Source organism: Ochotona princeps, chromosome 1 (assembly GCF_030435755.1).
Source record: "Ochotona princeps isolate mOchPri1 chromosome 1, mOchPri1.hap1, whole genome shotgun sequence".
Lineage (NCBI taxonomy): Eukaryota > Metazoa > Chordata > Mammalia > Lagomorpha > Ochotonidae > Ochotona > Ochotona princeps.
The window spans coordinates 169930810-169948691 of NC_080832.1; the positions used below are offsets into that span (position 1 = coordinate 169930810).

General features: G+C 46.3%; 1 protein-coding gene across 2 annotated transcripts in view; it reads left to right on the forward strand.

Annotated features, from left to right (window-relative positions):
* The window catches only part of NEDD9 (neural precursor cell expressed, developmentally down-regulated 9), a 108629-nt gene that overhangs the window by 63588 nt on the left and 27159 nt on the right, over positions 1-17882 (forward strand). Inside the window, exon 1 of one of the 2 annotated variants that reach the window (XM_058668724.1) lies at positions 1520-1586. The exons of the other annotated variant lie outside the window; for it this stretch is intronic. Coding sequence (XP_058524707.1) covers positions 1575-1586 — 12 coding nt within the window. The 5' untranslated portion in view covers positions 1520-1574. Of the gene's footprint in view, positions 1-1519; positions 1587-17882 lie in introns of those variants that run through there. 2 annotated transcript variants of the gene reach the window in all.

Below are 17882 nucleotides of genomic sequence, written 5' to 3' on the forward strand. Positions count from 1 at the left end.
TGCCACACTAAATGGTCAACAGAGAATACGATTTCTGGAAGCCACCTTTGTAGCAGCTACTCTCCCATTCTTCTTGCGTAGATGGTAGAAGTAGCGCCTTAATCCATTGAGAATTAGGGGCCAAAAAATAAAAATCCCAACAACAACAAACTGCTTCTGACCCAACTCTCAGGGGGAAAAAAAAAAGCTGATTTCTCCATCCAAGTCATGTAGTCTGGTGGGAGAGCATCCCTCTTGGGACAGCTCTTGTCTGGACTCACCAAGCCTCTGTCCTATAGCCAGGGAGAAAGCAGACACTTGCAGCACCAGGCTGTCCTTCAGAGCATCATGGGAACTGGCCCTGTCTGTTCTCTCTCTCTCTCTCTCTCTGGTTCTTTCTCTATAGAAACTGTGAGCTGCACTTCCCTGGAGAGAGGCTGAGACCCTTAGCCAGGCCCATCAACAGCAGGCATTTTATTTTTATTCTCCTTGAATATAATAAGCGTCCTTGGGTTAACGGGTCAGCTTCAGGAAAGAGGTCAGGAGGAAAACAATTGGAGTGCTCAAAGCTGGAGCTGAGAATACCAGCTCTCAAAGGGCAGAGAACTCGGCAGACAGTGGTGATGTATAGGGCGTGCCCTGGCCAGCCCCATCCCAGGGGGTGCCAGCTAACCTTTATCCTCAGCAAAGTCAGTGAAGCGAGCTGCCTGGCCCGAGGTCCTCTGGGTGAGGCTGGTGCACAGTCCCCCGCACTCACCCCTTCCCCTAGCCTGGGGGGCTGTGCCTGGCAGATCCTTTTCACTGAGGGAGAATTGTATTCCAGTTCCTTGCAGACTGACACTGCAAAGGACTTTGAACATTGAAAAGAACAAATAAAGCCAACAGGCACTAAGAAGAGAGAGAGGGAGGAGGGGTGCAGAAAAAGAGACAGACAGAGAAATACCAGCAGGGGTGTGTAGGCAAAAGGGCCCGGAGACAGAAAACCTTTTGTTCTCAGAGTTCGTTTCATGTAGGTGAATGGCTTTGAAATGAAATGGGTTTATGAAGGAGCTGTGTGGGTCACAGGAAGCTCCACTGTCAGGCAGCTCTGTGAGCTGCGATTCTCCGCAATCTGGGTTCATCTTAAAAAGAACTTGGCCTCTTTTTCCTGTTTTTGTTTCTTTCCTTTTATTTACTTACGTCTTTATTTCTTGCAGGATTGGGAAGGAAGGCGAGGAGGGGGGTGCGGAGAAAGGTTCCTCGGGGCTCCCCACTTTCTGCTTCACCCAAACACCCTTTAGGATCATGTTAAAAAAAAGCGATGATCGCATTACAAGGTCTTTGTCAGGAGTCTTTGCACAAGTCAAGGGGTGGGCGGGGACAGGGACGTTACCTTGCCTCCCCCGCCAGCCAATGGTGGAGCGGTATGCAAATGAGAGCCGCGCGGGGCCTGCCTCCCTCCACACGGTGCGTCAGAGGCTGGAAGGCGCGGACTGCGGCTGCCCGGCGGCTCTCCCGGCGCTGCACCGAGCCCACCGCACTCCATGGGGGCGCGCACGCCGGGCTGGACGCGGTCTGACTAGCCTGGGAACACGGCCCCCTGCCCCGCCGCCGAGATGAAGTACAAGGTAAGAGAGCCCGCTTTCGGAGCCAGGGAGGGCAGCTGTTTCTGCATGGACCCTCCCTAGCCTGTGCGCCGGGACAGCTCAGTCAGGGAAGCAGGCGTGCAAACAGGCCAAGCCAGCCCCAGGCGGAGAGACCTGCTCCGGGCGGTGATGGGCAGACTCTGGGTAGTAGTGCCCTGGTGAGCTGAGGATCAGTGGGTGTCTAACTCCAACCAAGGAGGGGCTCGGGACGCCCCCGTCCCCCCTCCGGCCAGGCCTGGACCTCCCTGGGGAGCGTTCATAGCAAGCGGGAGTCCCAACTGCTGCCTGTCTCGGACCGGCTCTCAGAGCAAAGGTTTCCAGCCATTCCTTAAAGCGTTTTTTCAGGGAAGCAGTTGGTCCTGTGTGGTTTGGGGGTGGGAGGGGCGGCGAAGAGGGGAAGGGGCGGTGGTGGTGGTGGAAGAGTATTAAAAAGCCCAGACACTGTGTTGTACAACGATGATGAGATGTAAATGAGTAATGGGGGGGGGGGGCATTTCTCGAAACTCTCGTTGATGCTTGAATGAATTCAGGGCATGAAGATTCAGGCTGGTTTTTCACCTCCAGCGGTGCCGTGGTCCTCATTCTCAGGCGAGCAGCGTTATTTTCCAGGGCATTCCGCACCCTTGTTGGTGTTTATTCTTGGCTGAGGTTTGTGACTGGCTCAGCATATCCCATCCAGAGAGGCAAGCCGCTTCCAGGAGACGTGCAACAGAAGCAGACGGCACTGCAAGGAATTCCTCTTGAATGATGAATAGACCTGAGTCCCAGTGCTTCTCAACAGAAAGGCTGTTATGAAAATGAATTCTGGCCAGGCAGCCTTGCTGTGGGATTGGCCCACCCTTTTTGGATGTGAGGTTGTACACGCTCGGTCTCACTTAATAGCCCCCTGACTAACCTTGGTGATAAATCATTTCTTCAAAAGCCCTAAATCGAGATGTTGAAAATCTTTATTGTCAGGCAGGCGCTGCAGTCCTTGAAAAGATTATGAGATTCGGTAACCACAGTATCAGTTACCGCTGGGCTATCTGTTCTCCGTGTGTCTGCAACAGCTGGGGACAGTAAAGGACAAAAATCATCCCGAAGATCATTCAAATTTAGGCGAGAAATCCTTCTACCTGGCAAAACGTCCGTTCTTGGTGTGATCCCCCCAGGCCCCTTCTTGATCACAGACATCGGACTAGAAATTACTCATTCTGAGGTGACTCCCCCTCCCCACCCGTTACGGAATAAAACCTGGCTAAGAGAGGAAGGAAATGCATCCATGTAATGACAATTGGGACGTGAAATGCGTGAAACTGAGTGCTCTATAATGTAGAAAGTGATGACTTTTAAGTCACTTTTATGCAGTGACCTCATCATGTTTGGCATGACTGTTTATGGAAAGGTCAGGGTGAGTGACAATGTCAACCATGCCTGGACGTCACGGGCGACCTGCCTCCCTTCTGCGTCTTGCTGTGTTGAGCACCCTGCCCCGTGAGGTACATAAGGGATCTGACTGGCTTGGGAACACATTTGCCCCCAAAGATCTGACTCTTCCGACAGAACAAATGACAGACTGATGCCCTCTAGGGACTGCCAAACGAACCCAAAGCTGGAGCAATCCCGCCCTTTCTCTTTCTTATAAAGTCTGTTTTCTCATTCCTGGTAACGCACACCTGCGTTTCAACAGAGGCTTTTGGCATTTCTGGTAGGGGAGGGGCTGCGAACATCGTGGGATTAGCTCGCATTCCCCGAGACTCACTGTAACGGTTATCATAGCCAACACTCCCGGTGACTCCCGAAGGGGGAGATTATTCATATACTCATTTTCAAATGCGCAGATTGTGGTACAGTGAGGCTAAGGAATTTACTCAGTGGCATGCAGCTGAAAGCAAGGTGAATTGGATCCAAAATTCACTTCAGCCATGTAAGAACCATCTTTGACCTTCCAAAATCATCCTGCCAAGTGGTTTCTGTTCCCCAAGTTCAAGGCAATAACATCCCAGCTTTATCTGCTGGTTAGAATCCTCTTGTTATTGGTGGATTTTAGTCAGTGACGCTAGAAAGCAAAATAAAATGTACGTTTGGCAATTATTTAATTCAAGCTGCTTAGGTAGTAAACCTAGATCATTATTAGATTATAAAATCCTGGAGTAGGAATTACCTCCCAAAACACCGTGTTGTTCTAATAAACGGTAAGTGTAGCACCGAACTGTAAAATGTTCATTGAGAGATTTATAAACCCTTTAAGGTTTTTTATGGCAGCCAGCAAGCTTATCTGGTTTGGCCACTTCGGGGATCACAACCAGACTCCGCTCACTTGCTGTTCAAACACTCTTGCACCTCCAGGCGGGCCAGCGATGTTACCCACAACAGGAGACCTGTGGAGTGTGAGCTCTTATTTTAGGAACACTTTTCTGGTTAGGAGATATCTGGCCTATTTGTAACTCATTGTGTCTTGTCATTTGTTCACGGCAAGTCTCTCTCACATGTCTAATATCCCATTCTTCTTAGAAGGGAATCAGTCTGAGGTGATGTATGTGACAGTAGGCTATGGGGCCTTCATTAGTAAGTTCTCCAAGGTGGTGGTTTCAAGAGAGGAGCGGAGGGAAGGAAGGTGGCGCCCGCACGGTCTTGATTTGCTTGTTCTTACTAGGTCTGGAAGGGATGGTTGTTAAGGGTGCTGCACCCGGAAGGCACTCTGCCCAACTGTGTTTGAACAGAGGCCACCCAGACCCCGCCCACTCGGTTGTCCCCGCCCACTCGGGCCCCCAGCCTGAGCCGCCTTCAGAGGCACTGCCTGCCTCATCTGTAAAGGCTTGCTTCGCTGCCCCAAATTGCTGAACACTTGCGTGCCTTCATTAAAATTCTAAGCTGCGCATCTAGTCTACCATATAATAAATGTATTCTTAAACGTCTTAACTGAAGAAAAATTACAGGTGGGATTTCAAACATGGTTAGGCATGCTGCACTTAAAATTCTCATTTTGGTGTTCTATAGTTGGGGAGGAGGAGGGTTAGCAAGTCAGGAAAAGAGAATGGTTGTCAAACAAAGTTTTGAGGGAAACTTGGAAGTGGTTGTTAGTTTCTCAAGCCACCTTGAGGAAAACATCATAGAGTGTTTAGTGTAGTCAATATGGCCATTTGTATATGACCTATGAAATTTCCAGTTCTTTGTTTGCTTTGGGTAGTTTGCTTTCAAGTGTTCAATTTTTCTCTGGTTTGTGGCAGCCAGTCGAGAATTTGAGACTCCTGCTTAAATCTTGTGTGAGGCTTATGAACTTAAAAGCACAAAAGATGGCTTTGAAAACTGTTAGTGTGATTGCGTATGTATGCACGCAGTTAGCAAACTGAGCCAGCTGACTTGTGTACACAAGATGAAACGCTCTGCAGAACCCAAGGTGTGCTGCGTGTTCAACAGGCCTTAGCATTCCTGCTGCAACATGCTGGAGTCCTGCTCTCTGGATCGCTTGGTGGCTTGCCTCTCCCCTCATCCCTGGTTTTCTTGAACAAAACAAAACAGCCCTCTTTTCTATTTTTCAGCCCCCTTTGCCAATTCTCTGCCCCTTTGATCCTTTAGGACCTGACTGTGGCTGTTGCATTTGAGCATTCCTGATCCATTTCTAATTCCCAGATCCTGTTAAGTTTACCTTTCCCACCCACGGGGGCTACCCGCCCCTCCTGCACAGCCCACGCCCCTTATCTCGCCTCTCCTTGGACTCTGCCGTGGGAAATCTGCTTCTCTCACTACTCCCACTCGTTGCCTACGTGACCTGAGTGCTCTGTCCCCTTCCACCAGTAATGTCTCCTCATGTAGCCACTCCATAAAGTAATCGAGAGCCTAAACCTTGGCCTCCTGGGTGGCCCTATAATCCCCAGAATAGCTTATGTTTGTCACCTCTGTCCACCACTGTTTGTGCTGCCTTACTTATTAACCGCCCTCACTCAAATCGCCCCCTCTTGGCAGGGCAGCTGGAGCTCTCCGCACCACACCAGTTTTCATTTACACAGGAGACTCACCCTTGGTAACAGGTGGATTGACAGACACGCGCCCTGCTAGTGAAAGTAGACCGAACCATAGTGCTAGAAGGTCTTACACGAGAGACAAGGTAGAGTGTGGGTGCTGGAGAAAGGCATTTCTGTCTCTTGTGGCTTCCAACGCGGTGACCTTGGGCAAGTTAAGTCCTCGGAGTTTCAATCTTATCTACAAACCATGGGTGATATCCTCCTTGTATAACATTCTAAGGCCCAGGAAGATATATGAGTATAAAGTGTGTCCCATGGTTCCCGGCATAGGGTTAAATAAATGCTGCTAGCTGCTTCTAGCTCTCTGTATGTGGTGAACGTGCAGAGATGTTGAAACGATAGGATGACTCAAGAGGTCATGACAGAGTTACATCAAATCCAGGTCATTAAATCAAGGTTGTTGAGTATTATTGAGTATTTGAGGAGCCTTAGTACGTATTGTAGAAACACAGATCCCAGACCTGGGAATCATGCTCCTTTGCCAATGGCCCGCCTGTGATATATTCGGGACTTGGTTTCTCCATTGTTATCAATATGTCATCGTATTCCTGAAATTGGAAAAGAGTGGGTACTCAGCAGATGCTTATCAAATCCAATACTGAATTATATAGAGAGATCACCATCTAAATGGATCTTGATGCTGGCATGGTGGAAAGGACACAGATTGTGTTCCAAATCTCCCCATTTGTTACTTTGTAATGATTATATTTATTTTATTAGAAATGCAGATTAACAGGGAGAAGGAGAAACAGAGAGAAAGATCTTGCATCCACTGGTTCACTCCCCAAATGACCACAATGGCCAAAGTTGAGATGATCCAAAGCCAGCAGCTAGGAGCTTGTTCCGGGTCTCCTCCTTGGGTGCAGGGTCCCAAGGCTTTTGGTCATCTTTTATTGCTTTCCCAGGTCACAAGCAGGGAGCTGGATGGGAAGTCAGGACATGAATCAGCATCCAGATGGGATCCAGGAGTTTGCTAGGCAGAGAATTAGCCAATCAAGCCTTTGTACCTGGCCCTCTCACGATAATTTTAAGCTAGGAAATTTAGAGTTCCATTTCCCCTCTAAAAAAAAAAAAAAAAGAGGGTTATAACATCTGCTTTATCAGAGAGTTGTAAAGATGAAATAAGACAACTTCAAAAATTTCCTGGTAAAATGGGACTTAAAGATGATTTGATTTTGGTGCAAGAATAATTTTTTAAAACCTTTGTACGTGTGTTCGTTTATACAGAGACCTAGAGAAGCATTATGTAGATAAGAGGAAATAGTCACTGAATTGTTTATGCACAACAAAAAACATTAGCATAACAAAAATCAGTGAGAAAAAGAAAGTTGTTGATGAAGAAGCACAAAAGGAAAATCCAGGAAAAGTGTTTTGGTGAGAAGTTCAGGAATAGATGCTGTCCCAATCCCCGAGGCCATCAGAGTGACGTCAATGCAAGGCCAGGGGTCTTCAGGATCTATTTCTAGATCATTTGGGGGTTACAAAGAAACCTAGACAAATTGGCTTGAAAAATGCCAGCCACCAGGGCCATTGCCCTACTCTGCAGAAACATACAGACTTAATTACCAGGCCTCTTCGCCAAGACAAACTTAACACAGCCACTGGGAAGAAATACTATATTTCCAATGGCAAATGTCAGAGAGTGAGTGCCAGTTTCCTAGGTGATGGGTGATTGTAGAGAGGATGGATATGGGAAGGGGACAGGAGAAAATAAATGTCCCTGTTTATATATGGTAAACAACACCCCCTCCGTCTTATTTATTTTGGGCATTCCGGGCATGTCCCTGCGGTAATCCTTCCTGGCTAATGGGACTCTGCACAGCTCGGGAACATCACAGCTACAAAAGGCTCTTGCCAAGGAGTCTTCATTTCCCAGTAACAGCCTTTTTTTTTTTTTTTGGCCACTTAAGGACAGACTCTTGAGAAGGTAGTTTTAGTAAATGATGCACTCCAGCTGGATTTGGGGAAGGTGAGACAGGCTTTCCAGGAAATCTGAACAGCGGTGGCGACCACAATCTCTCAAAGCAAGGTAGTAGTTATAAGGTTGCCCTGAATGTTGCTAATGTGAAATGTTAGTATTTATGTTGACCAAAAATGAAGAATGAACAACTATGAGTATGTGAAAGTGCAAGTACTGCAAACAACAGAACTGCTCAGAGCCCCCTTTGAAATGAATTTGAACTCTTTACTCTGGGGTGTGTGCATGTGTGTGTGTGTGTGTGTGTGTGTGTGAAGCCAGGGGGCTTCAGGACTGTGGAAATCTTAATTTAAAAGACAAATCCAAGGGCAGGCAATTAGCTTAGTGGTTAAAATATCACCATATTCCACGTTGGAATGCCAGGTTCAATACCTCTCTGCAACGCCTGAGTTCAGCTTCCTGCTAATGGAGCTGATGGCTCAACTTGTGGGTCCCTGACACAAACGCGGGAGCCCTGGATTGGATGCCTGGCTCCCAGCACCAGCCCTGGCCCAGTCCCAGCTGTTGTGGACATTTGGGAAATAAGCCAGATAAATAGGCTCATTCTCTTTCTTTCTGTTGCTCTCACTGTCCCTCATAAATGAAAAACTAAATTTTTTTTTTAAATTACCAAGTTCATTTTGCTGTCGAAACTTGAGATTATGCGGTTTCTCCATAGACACATCTTCCATGAAGTTCCTGAAAAGCCCTTCTTGTGTGTGATTAACTGTGAAGCTCAGTGGAAGCTGAGAGTGACCCATACACGCGCAAGGTTAAGATGGTAATGACATCTCCTTCATATTTCTTGAAGTGTTACACAATTGCCATTTTTTCCTGATTTCTTCCCCTGAGACCGACACTGTGCCACGTCTTGGTCCGTGTGAGTTAGCCTTCATCGCATGAATTTGTGGTTGTCGACTTGCTACCCTCAATTTAGCACCTCACTGCCACGGGAGATGTGGCTAACTTAAGACTCAGCTAGACCTCTGTGTGCTGAAGGCTCTGCACTTGACTGATCAAAGTTGGATGTTCTGTCCCTCCAACTCCTGCCTCCTTCACAGAGAAGCACACCCTCACAGCTAGTACTGATAGCCCAGTGGACTCCCGGGCTCCACTCCAGCCTCCTGGAGTTCAGCATTGGCCACAGGACATGTCAGCCGCCTGCTGATGAGGTTTCCTTGGTTGTTCTTGGTACTAGACATCCGTGGTGTGACTTAGACTCTGGCAGGAAATGGGTTTGTGGAGCAGCCGTGTTACCGTAGTATCGCAAAGTGTGAGCAAGGCACACTTCCGAAGCCCTTTTTTTTTTTTTCTGCTGGAGTGCAATCCTGGGCTGGAACTGCAGTGTGAGCCTCTGAGTGGATGGTCCTTTACACTCAGAACCAGTGTGATGGGCAGGACTTAGATGGGGCTCAGGAAGGGGAAGAAGAGAAATCAAAGGGGCCCAAGAGCCGCCTCTCTTACAACCTCATGAGCTGTAGAGCTGGGCTTCTAGGCTTCAGAGGCACAGCCTCAGATCTGGTCTCCTGATAAGAATCGTCTTGTCAAACAGAAGACACGTACGTCTTGACTGAACCTTTCTCCTTCCAAGACCTAAATTCAACCAAGAAAGATTCATCAGCAGGAAATTAGAGGGTGCTTCAGGGGTTTGCAAAAAGTGGACTTAAAAGATACATTCAATTTGGTGCAAACAAGCTTTGAAACTCACACATACTTTTTCACAATATTCATTTCCCACAAACATTCTGAAGACACCCCCCCCCCACCGGCATGGATTTCAAAAATTGTTGGAAACAAAACAGACTTAGCTTTGGATTCTGTTTTCCATGAATTGTTCGAAGTTCACTCACGTGCCGTTGAGTCTTGTAAGCCAAAGGCTGGGATATTTGGTCTGAGGATGAGAAGGATTTCTGAAACTGAAGTTAGAAAGTTCAGGAACACACACGTACGTCACTTTATAGGCAGTCAGCATGAGCCGCTCCAGCGATCGATGAACAAGGCACTGAAGGTGTCGTTATACCCGAAAATATCTAAAGGGCTTTATTAGGGTGGTGGGGCGGGGGAAGATTTAGTCAAATTCTTCAGAGAAAATCACAAATAACATTTACCTTTAAATGTAAATAATAAATAGCTCCTTTTCTACGTTCTTGCGGAACTAGGCATCTTTAGAAACGAAGGCAAGCCCATTTTGAAATACAGGCTTGGCTGGAACACCTGAGCGCATCAAGCAGTGAGGGGGATTGTATTTCAGTCACTCTTGTCTTAAACCTGGCAGGTAGCTCCGGCCTCATAGCCCACAGCTCTGCCTCCTTATTAAGATCTTAATTACAGGCACAGCCCAGTTCGTTGCTGAAGGGAAAGAATTTTGTTTCTCTGAACTGCGTCTGCTTTTTGGTGTGGCAGGTGTAATCATGATGAGATCATCCCTAGTTTGTTTTCTTTTCCTGGAGGAATTTTTTTTTTTTTTGAGGGGGTGGAATACAGTTCTTCAGGCACAATTTCATGAGCTCATCAGAGCACAGCCGTAATGACTGCTCGGATTTTATGGAGACCATTTCTTCTGAAGGAATCAGAGCGTTTCACATATATGAGTTCATGAGTCTTTGTCATATCACTATAAAGAACGTGTTTTTCATCCTCGTGGTGTAGATGGGCAACCGCCACAGGGATCAAGGCAGAGGTTGCGTGGCCATGAGTCTTGCAGAATAAGGACTCCGTTTCTTTAATTCAGTCTCTCGCGCCTGTTCCTCTGCTGGATCTCTTGATGTCAACACCATTGGCAGTTAGGCTTGATAATTCCTTGAGGTGGGGTCCTGTCCTCTGTGATGTAGGATGGTTAGCAGCATACCATGCGTTTAACATACACTCCGCCTGGTGATGACCCCCAAACCATCTGAATATTACCAGCTGTCCTGGGGCAAAGAGGGACAAAACCCACCCTAGCTGAGAGCCACTGGTTTACTCTATCTTACTTCCTTTTGCTTCAAAACAGTTGTCTTACTAGTTTTGCCAAATAAAAAAACACCAAGATACTCCTATAGAACTGCTGGGTAGCACTGTATCACAACCGCACTGAATCTCAATGGAATAAGGCTTAACCAAAAAAGTTCACTTCCTCTGACATGCTTAGCCTCAATCTGTTCACACGAATACCGCAAAATACTAAGAAGTACAGAGTCTCCTTAGGGTCAAATGTCAAAGCAGCAAATTATCTCTAAGACAATTTCAAGTTTTCCGTCTTCTCTGGACATGGATATCTAATCATGGAACATGCATTTAGAAGTGGGGATTTCAGGACACTGTTCCACTCTCAACCACTGACGTACAGTAGACGTGGGAAAGAACTCTTCTCTACCCAGGGGCATCGAGCAGTTCCAGTCTGAGGTTTGCCTCTGTTCTGTGTAACCTACCATTTTTCCTTCCCCTTCTAGCTGAAAAGTTACAGCTTCCAAAGCTTTCTCCTTGAAATGCTCCAACAGCACATGGCGATTCATATCTCTCAGCACGGAGCTTGTACTCAGTGTTTTAAAATTCTTCGAAAACCTCAGAGATTAGGTAGAAAAAAATACAAAAATCAGACACCAAACCCAGGTCCGGTGGCATCTACAAGCGTTGCAGTGGGGCTTGAGATCAGCTGGATTTTAAAGTGATGTTGTCAGCAGATGTATGGACTTGTACTGCTTTAACTATAACCTGAGATTGCATAGCTTGGTGCAACCAGATGAGATGGATAGGGATGTAAAAACAGGCAGATCTTCTCCTTCTTTCAAATACCTTCTTAGGTGATATAACTTCTGTCATTTAGCTTTTGATAAATGATATAATTTTTTGGAAATATACTGTAATACAGTGGACTGAAATCTCTTCCTTTTCAACTTTATTCTCATTTCTCTTCCCCAGTACCTGAATGGTAGAGGGATTTGTCTAGACAGGCAGACAGATATGATCTGGTGCCAACACTGTAATGTTGGCTGAAATCCAAGTGGTGGTTTTATTGTTAATAAAACCTATCTTTCGGGTGAGTGGGTGTCAGGCCTGCTCCATGTTTTTGATCCTGTGCCAATATACTGTGCAGAAATCCATCAAAGCCAGGCAACCTGGGACAAATGCTTATAAATTCCAAAGCTTCACAGCAACGGTTCAAAACTTCAAGATGGGGAAGAGTCCCAGGAAGGGCATCCTGGTCCAGTGGGAAAAATCTCAATTAAGAGGGAAACCAAACAGAACTGATTCCACTGCTAATCTAAGCTTGAGACTTCCCTGGACTGCCAGGCAAACTCCTTGGATTAGAATGGATTAGAATGATCCCTTCTGACCCTAAAATTCTACTCTAGTCAGTTCTGGTCAAGCCACAGGTGACTGTTGACTCTTAGATACCTGGAGACCTAGGTGTTTGTCCACCTTCTTCAATACCCTGTGCGATTGTATGTGTTTGAATGTGTGTATAAGGTAGGTATACTTAAACATTATTTATGATCATCACGCTTCTGAAGATAAGCTTTATTTTTTCTCAAATACTGTCAGCGATCTTATCTTTCACCATGGACCGAGAAATAATAGATGTCAACATGACATCGCACACATACACACATGCGGGCTAACTACCAACCCATTTCATAGCAAGCAAAGTATTTGTTCTGAGCTGTTTTTTGGCTTAGTGGTAAAAATAGATAGATAGATAGATAGATAGATAGATAGATAGATAGATAGATGGCATTTGACTGTTCTGAACCTGTAGAATTTCAAAGATTATCATGGAGAGGGGGAAGGCATGTCTACTTGCACGTTTCTTAAAGTGTCTTACACTCACAAATGCTCACAAGGGGGACTGTTGTCATGATGAAGTGGATTAAGCTGTTTATACCAATGTCCCATATGGGTTCAAGTCCCAGCTTCTCCACTTCTAATCCAGCTCCTTGCGGCTGTGCCTGGGAAAGCAGTGGAAAAGGCCCAAGGGCATGCACTCTCCTAGTGTTTCAGGCTCCTGGCTTAGGTTTAGAGCAGCTCTGACCGTTGTCGTCAGCTAGGGAGTAAACCAGCAGATGGAAGATTCTCTCTCTCTTTCGTGTGTGTATGTGTGTGTGTGTCTGTCTGTCTGTCTCCTCCTCTCTCTGTAACTCTACCTTTCAATTAAATAAATCTATAAAGATGCTTAGAAGGGGGTGATTTAGCTAAAGTTCACAAAGATGTATTATCTAAGGCTACTTGGGAATTTGAAACAAACTGGATGGCACACAGATTCACCGAAGGCCCAAGATGCTCATGTAAGCGCATGACCGTCCTAGGGCTTTAGGGCTTTAGAAGAAGCATTTTCTAGATGATAGAAACCATTGACTCAAGTGCAGTCTACCTGCCAGAGGAGTCTTGTGGGAAATGTTGAGCTATCCTCACCAGAGATCGGAAGTATGACTGATGGATTGGAGACACCTGTGGGACCCTCCTCCTGTCTTTCCGTGAGCTGGTTCAGACCCCCTAACGAAAAATACCCATGCCTTTGAAAATATTACTGTAGCAACTCTCCTATCTTATCATATTTTATATTGTATCTTATATTGTGTCACTCTTGTTCTTGAAGGCTTTGCATCTGCCACTGAATGATCTTGGGAGTATTCAACTCCAAAAAATTCAACATTCTACATCTTCAGATGCAATTTCAAGAATCAAAATGCACACACACTAGTATCTATCCCCATTTCCTGACTGTGTTGGCTTCCTTCTTTAGGGAGGGCCCACAGGCCCCTCTATCCCAGGGGTGATGCTGGGAGGAAATGGACAAATGGAGCTACATGGTTTGCGTCTACATGCACGAGAGCATAGGGGCTTTTCTTCTCTTCGCCAGCGTGCCTGCAGCTGACTCTGATGTTGCTTGGCCCCCAGCCACTTCCTTTAGGACTCATCTCTTCGACAGTGACCATTTGCGCTCCCTGTAGAATGTCTGTTTCGCAGGGTCTGTCCTGTTTGTGAATGTGTGCACATGCGCAACGCCCCACCAGCGTCCAGAGCTCCGGTTGGACGAGGTAAGGTGGTTTGAGCACAGGAAAGTCATGTCATTGCAAATGTGGCAGCCCTGAGGCCTTGGCAGGATCTCTTATGCAATAAATATAGAATGAAGAAAAATAATAAGCGGAAGCCAGGCAACTGATGATGCTATCAGTCTCCGTGGGTAGCATGCCAGCCATTGTCTCATTTCTCTTCAAAGAACAGTATGAATGGTCGTGGAAATTCTACGTCACACCTCTGTATTGGGAGAAGCAGATAGTTTCCCTGGCAGTTGGGAGTAATAATCCTTCTTGACATTTTAATTGCGGTGGGAAAAAAAAAGAGGAGGAGGAACTGGGGTGGGGTGGCAGTGTGGAAGGGTGGGAGCTGGCACGTGACCTAGAGCTCTCTGTCGCTGCAGCTGTGCTCAAATGCACAATATTTTCTTCCCACTCCCCAGGCATAGCTTGGGAACTAGGAACAGCAGAACCCAGAGGTCCTGGCAAAGACTTTGAATGGGGCTCTGTCACCTCTACTGGAGGGAGAAATGGCTCTTAAAGAGGCCATTGTGTTTCAACACCCTGAGATGGTCAGTTCCTCTTGGTCTTCCTGTTTGCTCACTGGTTTCAGGGGGTCAGCCTCCCCGCCTGCGTCATTGTCCTGCTGTAATAGGGCTGGGCAGGCACCGGACTGTGCGCTGTCTCCCACAGTCTCTGGCTGTCAGGCTTCAGTGACTTGGCTACAGCATTATCTTTCTGCTTAGTTCGTCTTCCCCACTTCCAGCTGAAAATGCTAACCAAGTGTCTTGCTGAATTCACCAGAAAAAAACACTGGTCTCGCCCTCATCCCCACCACAGGAAATCCAAGTTCAGAATCCATTTCATCGTAACAGATGTCTAATGAATGTATATTTGTTGCAGACACTGAGCTAAGGTTATGGTGATGCACAAAGCACTAGACAACATCCCTGAATTTAGGGAGTCTGCAGTCTAGAATGGGGCAGGACAAGCTAGACTAATAGCAGCACAATCAGTAATTGCAAAAACATGGAAGCAACCGAAATGCCCATCAGCAGAGGATTGGATAAGAAAGCTATGGTTCATCTACTCCATGGAATACTACTCAGCTATTAAAAAAAACAAAATGTAGTTCTTTGTGGCCAAATGGGCCCAACTGGAAACCATAATGCTAAGGGAAATGAGCCAATCCCAAAAGGTCAGATACCACATGTTTGCGTTAATTTAAGAGGATATGATGTTATGTAAAACATGTTATTTTATATATATTATGTTATATGTTGTGTGTAAACTAAAACTGAATTGACAATGAGGTGATCACAGAAGATGGTTAAGAAATTGCAATTGTTTTTAACATACTGGTTACTCAATACTATAACTATTAGTTACACAACGAAGCTAATTGTTGCTGAGGGTATGTTGGAGCCTTTAATTGATCGGGTTGATAATCTGATGGTTCTGCCCTCGGACCGGACAGGGTCTCCCCAGGAAGCTGAGGAACTAGATTGGACTATAAGATGTTGGACTCTATGTTTAGTTTATGCTTGTAAAGAGGGACTCTCAACTGTACTTGATCAGTGGATATGCAACAAGGTGGAACATTCCACATGGGGGGAGGACGGGGGCAGGGCGGGGGGTGATTCCCAGTTCCAACGAAACTGTATCACATAATACAATGTAATCAATGAATTAAAAAAAAAATAAAATATAAAAAAATTTAAAAAATAATAATAATAAAATTAAAGGTAGTTGACACACACACACACACACAAAAAAAAAAAAAAAAAAAGAAAGAAAGAAAACAAAGAAAAAGAAATGACCAGAGAAGAGTTTGGAAAGGTCAAACTCTGGTCAAGTGTAAAGTTGGTTTGAGTTGGAAGAGGTGACATACTAGAAAGACAGGAGAGAACTAGCTTGTGTGCCACGGATGGAGTATGGGGGAGTAGGGGGTGAGAAACCTGCTGTTTCTGAGTTCAGAACAATAAGGAGGGGGCACGGGATCCAGATGATGAGGGTCTGGGTTGTGAAGAAATACGGCCCACTTCTGACGCTCTCACCCTGGGCTGGCTGTGCTTACTAAGTTAGGGATGAAAAATCCTATTGGGCCACTGGTCTGGAGTGCAGAAGACACATCCAGGCTGGAGCTGTGTGTCCACGCCTTCTCTGTGATGGGATCGCATGGAGGAAGTTTCATCTAGACAGTGGGCATCCAGAAGCAAGGGCAAAGAGGAAGGTTTTTGGAACATAAGCACCCCGGGGAGGGAGGAAAGTTGATCTGTGATGGAGAAGGAGCAACACGTAGCCCAGAGTGGCCTGAAAATCCAAGGTGGTGTCATGGATTTCCAAAAAAAAGAGTTTCAAGAAGACTTGGGGTAGGGACCAATGCTGGAGGCTGCTCCCAGGAGGGCTCCCCAGATTAGGGTCATGACCCTACGTGCTGATTTCCTACCCTGATTAGAGTTTTCATAGCAGAGGCCTTGGACCTCACTGTCCAAGTGTTGGATTTGGACACAGGAGACTTCAATTCCTGTCGCAGCTATGAGAACTTCGTGCCAGTTAACTTGGCAAATCATTAACTTCTGGAGCCTCGTTTTTCTCTTTTCTAAAGTGAGACAGTTGGATTATAATTGTTTAAAAGTTCCTTCTGGCTTTCAAGGTCTGAGCCCCAACTGACTTGGCACTTTGCCAAGCCCCAGCTTGTGGCTTTACGTATTGCTAACTGCCAGTCTCTGGAGACTAACCATCCAACTGGGTGTCGAATTACCCCGCTCTCTTATCTCGCCTTGATTTGTTTCAGTGTTGACCTTCCCACCCTGGAGATAAACAGCAAGAGGGCATGGGAGTGGGGTTTCCAGTTGACAACAAGTCTCCCCTGGGATTTTTTCTGAGATTTTTTTTTTTTTTTGAGATTTTCACACCTCTGGACTATGAAAGGCAGTCCACTTCTGCTGCCAGAGGATGAAGTCTTGATTTGCCTATTTATAAGTTAGTACACTTTTGAATGAGGTACCGACTGGAGCGACAGTTCCAACTGAAGCGAACTGGCCTGTTACCATTTTTGTCTTTGTTTTGACCCAACTCTTACCTCAACACCAAGTGTTTTCAAAGCCAAACTCTTCACTCCATGTTTTCTCCTAGAACATGAGATTTATCCGTAACTAATCCAGCAATGATGATATTATTGTTGTTAAGTCTCACAAATTCTCTTCAGTGGAACCCTTAGTTCCTTATTGATGTTTATAGCAAGAGGTTGTCGTGGCCAGAACTCATTTTTTTTATTCGTGGAATGACTGCTTTGAGATACAGCTCCTCTGAATTGTAACTGTGAACAAGAGAGATATCATGTATGTGCCAAAATATTCAGAGAGGGGCTGGGCACTGTGGCACAGCAAGTGAAGGCGCTGCCCACAACCCTGGCATCCCATATTGGAGGGCAAGTTCTAGTCCTGGTGCTTTTCCTATGATCTAGTTGTCTACTAATGTGCCTGGGAGAGGAGCAGAAGGTGGCCCAAGTGCTTGGTCCCCTACTACCACATGGGACCCAAGTGGAATTCCAGGCTCCTGGATTTGGCCTGATTCAGGCTTGGCCATTGAGGCCATCTTGGGAATGAACCCTCAGGTAGCTCTCTCTGTCTCTCTTGTCACTCAAATAGATAAATAACTATTTCATCCTCTATCTTGGTTTAGGGTTGAGGAAGCTGGGGAGTGAAGGGGAGAGGCAGCCTGCCAGGTGACATAGCCAGGACCCCAACTCCACTGGTCACATTCAGGACCTAGAATGGCAATTGACCCCACTGAAAGGGACAAAGCAGAGCAGAGCTAAGATCTGCATTAGAATTCTGGAAAAGACAGCTAAACCAAAGGTTGTTATGTTTGTTTCCATCTCTGACTCCAATCCATGTGGCTGTGGTCTAATGATACATTGGCCTCATTAGATCTATTTCCTTGCCTGTAAAGCAGGGATGTTAGGCCCGGCGACCTCCAAAAGGTTTTGGAGTTGTAATCTTATCTTCAGGTGAATGGCTGGATACAACGGCTCAGCCGAGACTGAGAGCGTGTATGAGTGTGGGGAACAAATATCGTGCTGATGCGGGGGCTGCTGCCACCAACAGCTAGACCACGCTCTCGTTCTAAATCCCAGTCCGTGGCCAGCAGGAGGACTGCTGGGGAGTCCTGAGCAAGCAAGCAGGAGAAACTACCAGCTTAGCACCGACAAGGAGCTCTGATGTTGTACCTCCAAAGGAGTGCTTGGCGCTGTAGGTAGAAACATCAGCCTGCTGCATACCAGGGGACCGGAAGGTTGCTGGGGCCGGAGAGAGGC